General features: G+C 33.7%; 5 protein-coding genes across 5 annotated transcripts in view; 1 reads left to right on the plus strand and 4 right to left on the minus strand.

The window, feature by feature from the left end:
• LOC139104492 (protein obstructor-E) overlaps window positions 1-1,565 on the minus strand; it is a 62,666-nt gene extending 61,101 nt beyond the window's left edge. The window contains exon 1 of the transcript XR_011546042.1: window positions 1,460-1,565. The gene's annotated coding sequence lies outside the window, so the exon portion shown is untranslated. The remainder of the gene's footprint in view (window positions 1-1,459) is intronic.
• LOC139104496 (uncharacterized) lies at window positions 628-2,621 on the plus strand. Its single transcript, XM_070660036.1, has 6 exons — window positions 628-865; window positions 1,233-1,368; window positions 1,484-1,593; window positions 1,679-1,732; window positions 1,816-1,925; window positions 2,125-2,621. Exons 1-6 carry the CDS (start codon window positions 815-817, stop codon window positions 2,312-2,314), a joined length of 651 nt encoding a protein of 216 aa, XP_070516137.1. The 5' UTR covers window positions 628-814; the 3' UTR covers window positions 2,315-2,621.
• On the minus strand, window positions 2,146-4,153 carry LOC139104489 (odorant receptor 94b-like). Its single transcript, XM_070660026.1, has 5 exons — window positions 3,798-4,153; window positions 3,202-3,591; window positions 2,930-3,134; window positions 2,657-2,812; window positions 2,146-2,556 (listed from the first exon to the last, which is right to left on the minus strand). Exons 1-5 carry the CDS (start codon window positions 4,151-4,153, stop codon window positions 2,509-2,511), a joined length of 1,155 nt encoding a protein of 384 aa, XP_070516127.1. The 3' UTR covers window positions 2,146-2,508.
• Window positions 4,154-4,941: 788 nt separating this feature from the next.
• Window positions 4,942-7,381, minus strand: LOC139104498 (pancreatic triacylglycerol lipase-like). The gene is made up of 7 exons (XM_070660038.1): window positions 6,694-7,381; window positions 6,554-6,608; window positions 6,249-6,394; window positions 5,939-6,181; window positions 5,465-5,665; window positions 5,210-5,369; window positions 4,942-5,079 (listed from the first exon to the last, which is right to left on the minus strand). Exons 1-7 carry the CDS (start codon window positions 6,755-6,757, stop codon window positions 5,004-5,006), a joined length of 945 nt encoding a protein of 314 aa, XP_070516139.1. The 5' UTR covers window positions 6,758-7,381; the 3' UTR covers window positions 4,942-5,003.
• A 481-nt stretch (window positions 7,382-7,862) lies between these two features.
• Window positions 7,863-10,109, minus strand: Atg3 (Autophagy-related protein 3). Its single transcript, XM_070659432.1, has 6 exons — window positions 9,725-10,109; window positions 9,464-9,652; window positions 9,127-9,372; window positions 8,902-9,057; window positions 8,689-8,816; window positions 7,863-8,621 (listed from the first exon to the last, which is right to left on the minus strand). Exons 1-6 carry the CDS (start codon window positions 9,794-9,796, stop codon window positions 8,459-8,461), a joined length of 954 nt encoding a protein of 317 aa, XP_070515533.1. The 5' UTR covers window positions 9,797-10,109; the 3' UTR covers window positions 7,863-8,458.
• Between the last annotated feature and the right edge of the window lie 116 nt (window positions 10,110-10,225).

Raw genomic sequence — 10,225 nt, forward strand, 5'->3', positions numbered from 1 at the left:
AGTATGCCGATTTAATATCGTCGAAAAAGCAATGTGTTTTAATAATATCTTTCTGATGCAATGGAAACAAGAATATACTTTCGCTTTGTCCAACCGAACTATTGCACGGTCTATTGTAAAGATCAGTCATCGCATTTCCTTTTTGCGGTCTGCAACGTAAACTCTGACACATTTGAATTAATGATAATTCGTGGTCACGTATATTAGACTAACGAGCAAGCTGAAGTAAAGAATTTCAAATCGTTCCGGGTCTTTGCGATAATCAATCAATTTGGGAGGAAAAAAAAAATGTTTTTTTTAACAGTTCCCCAACCAGACATTGACGGCAAGATATAATTTAATATTTGATAAATCGAAATACATCACTATGTTGTAAATTAAATATTACTTTGATGCTCGAGAATTACCTGTGTTCTGAGTTTCTAATTTCCTACTCGATAGAGGCGGTATCTTTAGTCTTTTCTTTCGCCAAAATCGTCGAATCAACGCTCTATTTTATGATAAGCTAATCTATATCATCGCAAAAAAAAAAAAAAAATTGCAAACGCGATCAGTCTTTGAGGCGATTGATGATTGTAGATAAAGTCTCGGAAGCAGATAATAATGCGGCCGATAAGGGGAAACCGACATCGACCTACGATCGGAAGTCTGTATCCAAATCAGTTGAAGTAGTAAATGAAGAGCTGCTTAAAGCTCACAAGCTGCACAGTCACCGTCCGTTTCAGTATAACTTTAATTCTTGTACAGTTGACTTCGCTCGTTTTATGTCGCGTATAATATCATATGAATTTAGAAAAAAGTATTAATTTTAATCATGGAAAAAATTGTTGTGGTGTTCTTGATGGAGACTGTTATTATCTCACCGGTATGTGTAACGTTTATAATAATATTATACGTATAATAATATTCTACGTATAATATTATAATATTAAATAAAGTTAAAAAAAAAAAATAAGAAGCAATATACCTAAGTGCAATAAAAGCAAAGCGCAGGCTTACACAATCAGATAAGCGACGAAAAAAAATCAATCTCTTCGATATCGAATAATCTCATTTAAGATATATTTCTATATATACTATAATAAATTTTCTTTTTCTAAACAATAATTATAGATAACACAAAATGTTATTTTCAAGTTATCGCGACGCATTTTTTTAAATACAAAATATTTAATAAAAAAGAAATGAGAAGGAAACAGTGAAAAATTAAAAAACCGATTTTTCGATTTTAGATTATTCTCGGTGCTCATTTTCACGGACAATATTCTTATAAACAGTATTATGAACACGTAAACAACGGACAGTTAAAAGATCCAACAACATGTTTACGTGAAATGGTCGAGGAGTTGTCTAGCAACAATAATAAAGGTACTCAAAGGTTCTGAAGCAGCATTTTAGTCATCTAACACGTTTGCATTCCGTTCAATATTTATTAATATAAAATTTATTTTGTACTCACTTGATAATGACGTTGGATTTGAAGCCTGCTTGAACCAGACCTTCTGCGAAGACTTGTCATGTTATCCTCAGGAACATGTGAATAACATTCTGACCCAGAACTCCAGTTTATTACATTACTCGCGCGAGGATACTGTTAGTAGATCTATAATTATTTATTCTCGCAGCTGACGGTAATGTTGATTCACAGTCTTTTTCTTTTTTCATTTGACGTTGATAGCTCGAACTTGCAGCACGGTTTGACAACGAAGAGCAACCACTTTGTCCATCTAGGGTAAAATCACTCTCGAGCTGTAATCAATCGTCGCAAGTCAATATTAATATAAAGTTTCTAACAAAACTACTATAAAATTCTAGGAGCAATTAAGCTTTCCCCGAATAGCCAAAAACCAGAACGACGAATGGCAATTCATCGTTCAATCGAGTGAGATGAATTTCCATCAGGGTATACGAATGGAAATTTGCAAGTGAGTAAAAGAAAGATGCTGTAAAACAAAGCTTCAGTCTTTTAATACTTATATACGTATAATATATGTATATAAATAATGCAAATATAAAAATTATAAAATGAATATGTTATATATATATTATATATGTATATTAGAATATATAACTTACATGGCGAAAGTTAAATAGAATGTTATAAGAGAAACGCTATATTTTCAGCGAAAAGGATGCTAAGTGCAGGATAATCGACGGTTTCGCTGAGGGATACACTACGATGTGCAAACAGAAATATGTATATCGTGAGTTGGTCGCTCTCAGCGATGATGGGCAGCCCGATTCTGATTACTTTGCTATTCCCGCGAGCTGCTGCTGTCACGTTCAATTCGAGGTCGAAGAAATGGCAATGTAAAACCATTTTCACAAGATACCTTTCACCCTCGAAACATTTTATACAAAAGACGTAGAAGAATATAACTATTTTTAGATACGTTTAGGAAAATAGTTATTTTAGATATACTTTTAAACGGTATTACTTATGTGAAAATAATTAGTTGGCCACGTAGTATTTTGGGACAAGCTCGCAGATCGTTCCTTTCGCCTGTATTAAGACCGTTGTAAAACGTTATACGCCGAATAAGATATCTTGATAATCTGAAAGAATAAAAATTAAAACAGCATGTATTGATCAAAATATAATTACTAAATTTTGTTAAGAAGTACTGTTAATATTATTGCGACATCATCGATCAACCTTCATAAACGATTCGTTGGACAAGGTGATTATGTTTCCACTGGTTATCTTGATGGGTTTCTTAGATCGCGTAATTATCATCAAGAGAGTCTTCATTAAATCGGCAGGAAGCACCGACCAGTCCATCTCGTAAATTGCGCTTCCGATCTCGGTGCTCTAGAAATTTGAGAATATATTAATTAAAACGGTTTGCCTAAAGTGGCTTCAAACAAATTAAATATTCCTCGAAGAAGGAAGCGACTCTAAAGATTTAAGAATATTTCTGTGACTGACCTTTAGTGTTACTTCGTTGCCATACCAGCAATACAAAAAAATCTGCATCAGCATGGAACCGAGGTACGACAAGCACCACGCGAACTCCATGCTCAGCAAGCTCTTCGCCAACATTTTATAAATACTAAGACAGAGCACTATCGAGCTTACAGTGAATTGTAAACAAATCATTAACGTAAACACTGCATTAACGCGATCCGCAAATCTGTATCATTATAAATATCATTTACAGTATGAATATATTTTATTTTCTTTTGCGTACTTATTTTTACCTGTAGACGTAGAGCTGATGATAGATAAGCTCGCGGATAAGTCGTCGCTCTCGCGCCTTGAAATCATCCTTCGAGTTGCTGCATTTCCAGGCTTCTCGCAAAGAATCTGGTAACGTACGAGCGCGATGGCAGAGTATATCCAGCTGGGCGCAAGTTTGGATCAGGAAGCCGGAGATAAGAGTCTCATGGGCAACGCTGGCGTTCGCGCAAAGTATCAGCGCGATGGTTTGCTGGAACATAGTCACCCAGAAAGCGATCGTTGACGAGACGTCGTAGGGCGTCCAATCGAATAAAGGTAAGGTCCGAGTTCTAATAAAATAACTGAATTGAGCAACTGTGGCAAAAAAAACGGCCGACTCGTTCAGTATCTCGCACCATATGGTGATTCTTCTAGAAATAAAAAAATAATTTTAAAATATTAGAAATACATCAATAAAAATATCTAAATAAAGATAAAGCTTGCCGTGTACAAATATTTAGAAATATTTTATAAATACTTAATCTATTCGTAAACGCTCTATTTTTTTTTTAATTGTTCTCTCAAAACAAAATTGTTTAAAAAATTATATAAAAATTCAAACTTAATTCATGTGTACTTTGCACTGCGATCAAAGCGTTGCTGGATATCCACTTCGCAGTCGTTCCTCGGTATACAGATATCCTTCAGCAGCATTTCGGTGAGGCCGATGATTTCATTCCGGCGTAACGTTAAATTCGTTACTTTGCAGGTGACGCCCAGTACCGATACAGCCACCGATAACTTTTCAATAAACGTGTCGATGTTTTTTATTATACAGCAATCGGCCAAACCACAAAGCGTTAACAAGTAAAGTTGAAAAATCATCACGATCGAATAAACAACGTACGCCCAGTACTTGACGGATGTTAATTCAACGGGTCGCCAATATCCGGTGTACGTTAATAGCGCAAACGACAAGGGTAAGGTGTGCATTGTTCGCGGTTACAAGTTTAAAGAATAGCTAAAGGAAGGTCTCGAAGATCTTAGGAGAGATAGGGCGCTGATAAAAATATTTCTTGTGAGACAACGTTCTGAGGATGCTATTACATTGTAGTTCATTTTTATGCGTTTTATATCGCTACATCGCTTCCCTAGCTCTCTCTTAGAAAATACTTAGACTTCCGCTATAGAATATAGATAATTCATGTACAAATAAGTTTTCTTTTTCTAATCGTTTCATGAAAACACATTACTCGTAATTTTACTTATAGGAATATCCTACGATATTAGACGCAGTCGTGCATAGTTCTTATTCTGCATTATTTAAAAATGAACGTTAACATAAATTTACTATGTATCGCTACCCTGTTTTCAGCCTCGCGATCGATATGCGCTGGTCTCGGATCTCAATGCAGAAATATTTTTTAATTTATATACTTTAATTGCTTCTCAAAACTTTAAATTATCTGTACCTTACATATTTAAACACAAATTACTAGAGAAACGTTAAAAAGTACAACAGCATGACCGATTGTTAAACTGAATATTGAACCTAATAGACATTATTATTGCGACGGAAAATAGAAAACGTCTGGACATCACGGAATAATACATATCGATGACAACTTAGTTATTAGAAAAAATAAAGAAGGACGTTACCTTCGATTGTCCATTAATATATAATAAACGCAGAATAATAAAATATACGTGTTACAGAGCACGGTAATCTTCTCTTTCTTTCTCTAGTTTTTTTCTGTCTTATTAGTAAGAGGAAATATGGAGTTTTTTCTGAAAAATTTTACGATATCTTTTCTACATCACAAATTTTCATCAATATGATCAATCAATTCGGTGAAACTCCTTTCTCGCCTAATCCAAAAGGACTGTCATCATTCGTTACAAGATAAACGGTTCCCCTCCTGGAAAAGAAAGATAAAACAGGTTTATCGCAATTTTATACATTTATAAGAGGTTAAAAATAAGTGAACAATAACAAATTTTGATAAATTCTTTCTAATAAAATAATTATTTTAATATTTTTTTACTAACGCGCTCTTTGGAGTGGCATATCCCATGACGATCCGTGTATTATTAATGCATTCGTTGGAAACAAAGTTAAATAGCGAAGAACATTGCACGCCTATAAAGGCAGATTCATTTATCAAAGATTCGGCATAAAATCTCCAGGAACGATGATGACTACAAAAATCTGAAAATAAAAAAAGTCAAGATACAAAAAATAATTTACAATAGAAATTTATTTCTGTGTTCTAGAAGATAAGATGCAAACAGAAGATAAGATACCATCTTTGGAGAAAAAAATAGGATTCTGCGGACAGCCAGGTTGTATGCGTCTGCCACTATTCGGGAAAAAGTTCACTGTGCCGTCAACTCTAGTAACACCATAAAATCCATAATCCGTATGTATGATATCCACAAAACGAGCATCAGAGGCCGAAAGACTAGGCTGAAGCAAATTGTAAAGAGGACCGGCCGGATCCAATCCTACAAAATAAATCTTTAAACATTATTATCGAAAACATATTATTGAAAAATAATCGAAAACAATTCCAAGTATAAATTATTTTACTATCATAAATTTGTATGAGAGAAAAAAAGGGCAGCAAAAATTATCAAAATATTTTAAGACGTTTTTAAGTTATTTAAAGATACTGCGATGCTATATTAAGCAGCATTACGTTGAGTAGTGATATAAAAATAAAATCAAGATAAAATCAAATAAAATCAGATCAGATAAATATATTTGTGGACTTTTACCCGTGATCCTAGGAATCGAAAAGCTAACATTTCTGCCGAGATAACCAGAGATTTGACTGCCCATAGAATGTGCAACAATGTGCAATCTTTCCGTATCGAGGCCCGAAAATTTCATCTGCTCGAGGGCCGTCGCGAGAACATTTCCAATACGAGGAGCATTTATTAACAAACTCACGTATGTGTTGTTCGCTAATATACCGTAATCCACCGCAATGGTATTGTGATCATTTCTTTTCAAGTAAGCTGAAAAATCAAAATAATTTAAATCTCTTTTATAATGTGCATGCTTCGTAGGTTCAAACCTTGTCACCTTGTATCACCGTTTGCACGCTTTCCTTTTCAACATGTTCGGTATAACCGTGGATATATATTACCGTCGGTTTGCTCTTATTTATTCGAGATGTGATCGCGCTGGCATTCTCCACCGAGTAATCAACGTATTCCTGCAGAGTAGTTCTGAAAGAGATAATTGTTTAAACCGAAATTAGATTTATCAAAAATTAATTTTATCTTGCACTTCAAAAAAGATTAATGTTGTTATAAAAAAAAAAGTAATTAATTAATTTTTTCTTAAAAATTTAATTTTAACGAAAGTGATAAAAGAAATAAAAATACCCGGTAAAAACACGTAGAAAAATACTCTTCAATTCATCTTCAGTGAACACTCCACCTACGAAAAAATTACTTTGATTAACGTCTTTTTTTATTTATATCAAACATTGTAATTAAGCTCATTATTAAAAGTCAATACTTACCAATTAAAGTCGTATATATTATCACAATAATAAAAGCAAATTGTCGGAAAGTATAGTTTATCATCGTGGCTCTAAGATCCGATTAAACAAAAAAATTTGTCGAACAGACCAAACTCGATATTTCTTTACAGCGCACGGCAATATATAAGAAGCCGCGACGCTAATTTGTATAATGTTAAATTTATGAGCCACTGTTATCTAATATCTCCCTGTTGCTTTACTGTGTGTACAAAGAACACACACGTGTTAAATGTTGTGTAATATTTTTCTAAATTTCTGACTATTCGTCGAAAAATGCAAATGGTAAAAATATTTCTAAAATAAGCGTATCTTTTAAACCATAATGAGTGTGATAGATAAAATACATGCAAAAGCACTAACGTAGATATTCCTCGTCATAAAATGCAAACAGTCGAAATACCTCGAAATATAAATTAAATTAAATAAAAAATTGTAATTTAAACATTCGATCGATTTTATAAACTCACGTTTTACGCATTAAAACGCAGAATAACTAATTATCATAAATTTATATATACATATATTTAATATATGTAACAATAGTAAAAAAAAAAAGAGAGAGAGAGAGAGAATGCTATGGTCTATTGTTACTATTATTAGTTAAAAATGTATGACAAATATATGCAGAAATATGTGTATAACAACTGTAAAGTTATACAATTTCATTAATGTTAGATTTTACACTTTCACATTTTTATGAAATATAAAAAAAAATAAAAAAAAAAAAATAAAAAAAATAAAATAAAATAAAATAAAAATAAAAAAAAATATAAAAAATATAAAAAATATAAAAAATATTAAAAAAAAATTATTATTATTAATAAAGAAATAAAGAGCAAATTTTACAATGTAAATTTTATCTAATCAAGTGTAGTTTACTAAATACAAATTACTCGTAAAACGCGTGCGACATCATCGGGTCACGTACATAATGTCCCATAACTCTGTCAATTACTTATTCAATCGTACTTTTATGTTAATTTACGTACAGATAGATTTATGGGATGTCAGAAACTACCTACGAAAATAATCATGTGTATCTTAATGCTCAAGGAAGTAAATCAGAGGGGATATGGTTAACCGGAAAAGCTCGAGTTTCAGTCACCTCGCTGCGAGTACAAGTGATAAGTAAACTGGTCACACATAAATAATGGTTGGAATATTCTAATTTATTTTTGTAATAATTAGTTATAACCGATCTTAATAAATATTTTAATTCTTTTTTTTTTGTAAATCATGAAATAACAAATAATCAATTTAATTCTAACTATATGAATAAGGAATTACTTCCATGTTTCTCTCTCTCTGTTAATTCCTTTCGTTGCTTTTAGTGTAGCCTTTTCTTTTTACTTATTGTCAAATAAAATATATAGTATTGTTCGACTCATTGCCAATATTCTAGGGTAGTAAAAAAAGTTAATGTATACATTTGCTTAAAATTAATTAGGACAAGCATATAAATGGATCTGTAATTGTTCTATATTCGAGCGCTTTTATATCTGAATTTGTAGAAAGTTGATGTCTATATCGTTTGATATTCTTTCGTCATTTTTAAATCCTCAATAGTTAACTTAAGATAAAATTCTCTTAGATCTTTATAATCATGAATATCTTTGCAATTTTCGTATTTATGATTAAAAGCGTAAACATCGATACACATTTATCTCGCGTATCTACTAAATACAGTTGGTAAGCAATTTATATTAATCACAATACAATGTTGATAACTTAACGCTAGTTGCATTTAGCCGACCGCGTTTAGCATAAAATTTTGCGTGTAGTCGTATTCGATCGTCGGTATGACAGACTGAACGAATTTCAGAAATATTATAAGGTACATGTGTACTCCTAATTCCCCACCACCTTCCATCACCGTTTCCATGATTTTTTTCATCACTTCGGCATGTCTACACAATAAATTTTTTAATTTATTAATATTTAAAAGTTTCTAAATACCTTATCATATATTTTTACCTGCAGGGATGAACAGAAGCCATAGGAGGGCCAGGTATATGTGGATGAGTCTCCATTGTGACTGTTTTTTTAGCGTGATCTTGACTAACATCTTCGTACATCTCTTCTACACTAAGCGGCTTCCGATTCTAATACAACAAAAAAGTAATTAACACATTATATCTAAAAAATTTAATTTAAAAAATTCAAAAAGTAGACAAAAACACGATTTACTTCATTGTATCCATACAACCATAATCTGGGAGTTTGATAATATTTATCATATGTAATGTACAAGTCATAGGTGCGAGTGTGAATTATCTCTCCCTCCTCTGTAATAGAATTTCGTTTCTCATTTCCAGGTTTCTTCGAGATTTCCGTCGCCGTGTGCTACAAAGTTAATTTCTATAATTATTACCTCAGAAAATCTTCTATCTTCTGCAAATTTGTGTTTACTACCTTATCCTGCTCATCCAGCATGCCACTGATTTCAAAAGCTTCCATATCAGCAGCATCCTCATCATCTTCATCCTCATCTGCATTGTCTTGAATTTGCGATGGTTCCCCCAGTGTTTCCTCCAGTGCCATTTCGGTTACTCTTTCATCTAGACCAGCTACACTAGTAGCATAATGATGTGTGTCTACCCAACCTCCTTCAGGATCATCAGCCTCTATAATACATTCTTGTTCGTTGCTGTATTCCATCTATGATAAACAATATTATTAAGTACAAACTGGAGAGAGAAAAAGGAAACTGCAAGTTACTTTGGTAAACAATTTTAAGGTGTAATATTACCTGTTTACAACGACGTGTACAAGGAACATTGCGAGTCAACAGAAACTGCTTGCCCTTTGGTAAATAAGACTTTGCCCTGTCCTCATCTCCTGTGGCCCACTGCCAAGTGGGACAATGATGCACCAAGTGATCGCCAGCTGCTACAAATTCCTCTGGTGTCAAGACACCTGTCTCTCGAAACTTGCTCTCCTAAAAAATATCAAGTAATTTTGTATAAACATCAAATGTTAAATAAATCAAATAACAGTATGTCTAAATTACCTTTAGCACCGGCGTCAGATATTCGGCGACGCCTAGGGCAGTACCTTTCACGGAATTTATTACACTTTGCATTGTTGATGATCCACCGCGGCGATATCGGAGCACACGCGCGCACACAGACAGACAGATAGCCTGTATCTGATACGCGGATATTGCAAGATAGAAAGAGAGAGACACGGACTTTGATCAGCGGAGTTTCATCTCGGTCCACAACGCGAAGAACAGTTTCTTTTTGCGACTCTCGGGGCTTCGTTAATTCGTTCCCGGCTTGATTTCACGCACGAATCAAGTGGCACACAATTTCGTCGACACTCGACAGGCGAGATGAACCGCGGGCAGTTGACAGTGACACCCAGGAGTACCGATTGGTGGCGGCTCGTAGTGGACTTTACTGGAACCAAAGATCCTTCTGAAAGACGAGACTTCTTGCTTGACGTCGGTAAAACCCTAGTCCGGTTTGGTCCGGTTACGCACTTGCAGGCAAGTAACCCCACGTAAGTC

The sequence above is a fragment of the Cardiocondyla obscurior genome, linkage group LG07 (assembly GCF_019399895.1).
Source record: "Cardiocondyla obscurior isolate alpha-2009 linkage group LG07, Cobs3.1, whole genome shotgun sequence".
Taxonomy (NCBI): domain Eukaryota; kingdom Metazoa; phylum Arthropoda; class Insecta; order Hymenoptera; family Formicidae; genus Cardiocondyla; species Cardiocondyla obscurior.

Bases quoted from the DNA above. Each gene is read 5' to 3' on its own strand.
- LOC139104496 (XM_070660036.1), top strand. From the start codon at position 815: ATGGAAAAAATTGTTGTGGTGTTCTTGATGGAGACTGTTATTATCTCA. The intron at 866-1,232 runs GTATGTGTAACG...TTTCGATTTTAG, and splicing joins AGACTGTTATTATCTCACCG to ATTATTCTCGGTGCTCATTT. The intron at 1,733-1,815 runs GTAAAATCACTC...ATAAAATTCTAG, and splicing joins AACCACTTTGTCCATCTAGG to GAGCAATTAAGCTTTCCCCG.
- LOC139104489 (XM_070660026.1), bottom strand. From the start codon at position 4,153: ATGCACACCTTACCCTTGTCGTTTGCGCTATTAACGTACACCGGATAT. The intron at 3,135-3,201 runs GTAAAAATAAGT...ATAATGATACAG, and splicing joins CATCAGCTCTACGTCTACAG to ATTTGCGGATCGCGTTAATG. The intron at 2,557-2,656 runs GTTGATCGATGA...TTATTCTTTCAG, and splicing joins CCAACGAATCGTTTATGAAG to ATTATCAAGATATCTTATTC.
- LOC139104498 (XM_070660038.1), bottom strand. From the start codon at position 6,757: ATGATAAACTATACTTTCCGACAATTTGCTTTTATTATTGTGATAATA. The intron at 6,609-6,693 runs GTAAGTATTGAC...ATTTTTTCGTAG, and splicing joins AATATATACGACTTTAATTG to GTGGAGTGTTCACTGAAGAT. The intron at 5,666-5,938 runs GTAAAAGTCCAC...TTTATTTTGTAG, and splicing joins TTCGATTCCTAGGATCACGG to GATTGGATCCGGCCGGTCCT.
- Atg3 (XM_070659432.1), bottom strand. From the start codon at position 9,796: ATGCAAAGTGTAATAAATTCCGTGAAAGGTACTGCCCTAGGCGTCGCC. The intron at 9,653-9,724 runs GTAATTTAGACA...GATATTTTTTAG, and splicing joins ATCTGACGCCGGTGCTAAAG to GAGAGCAAGTTTCGAGAGAC. The intron at 8,622-8,688 runs GTAAAAATATAT...TTTATTGTGTAG, and splicing joins GCTTCTGTTCATCCCTGCAG to ACATGCCGAAGTGATGAAAA.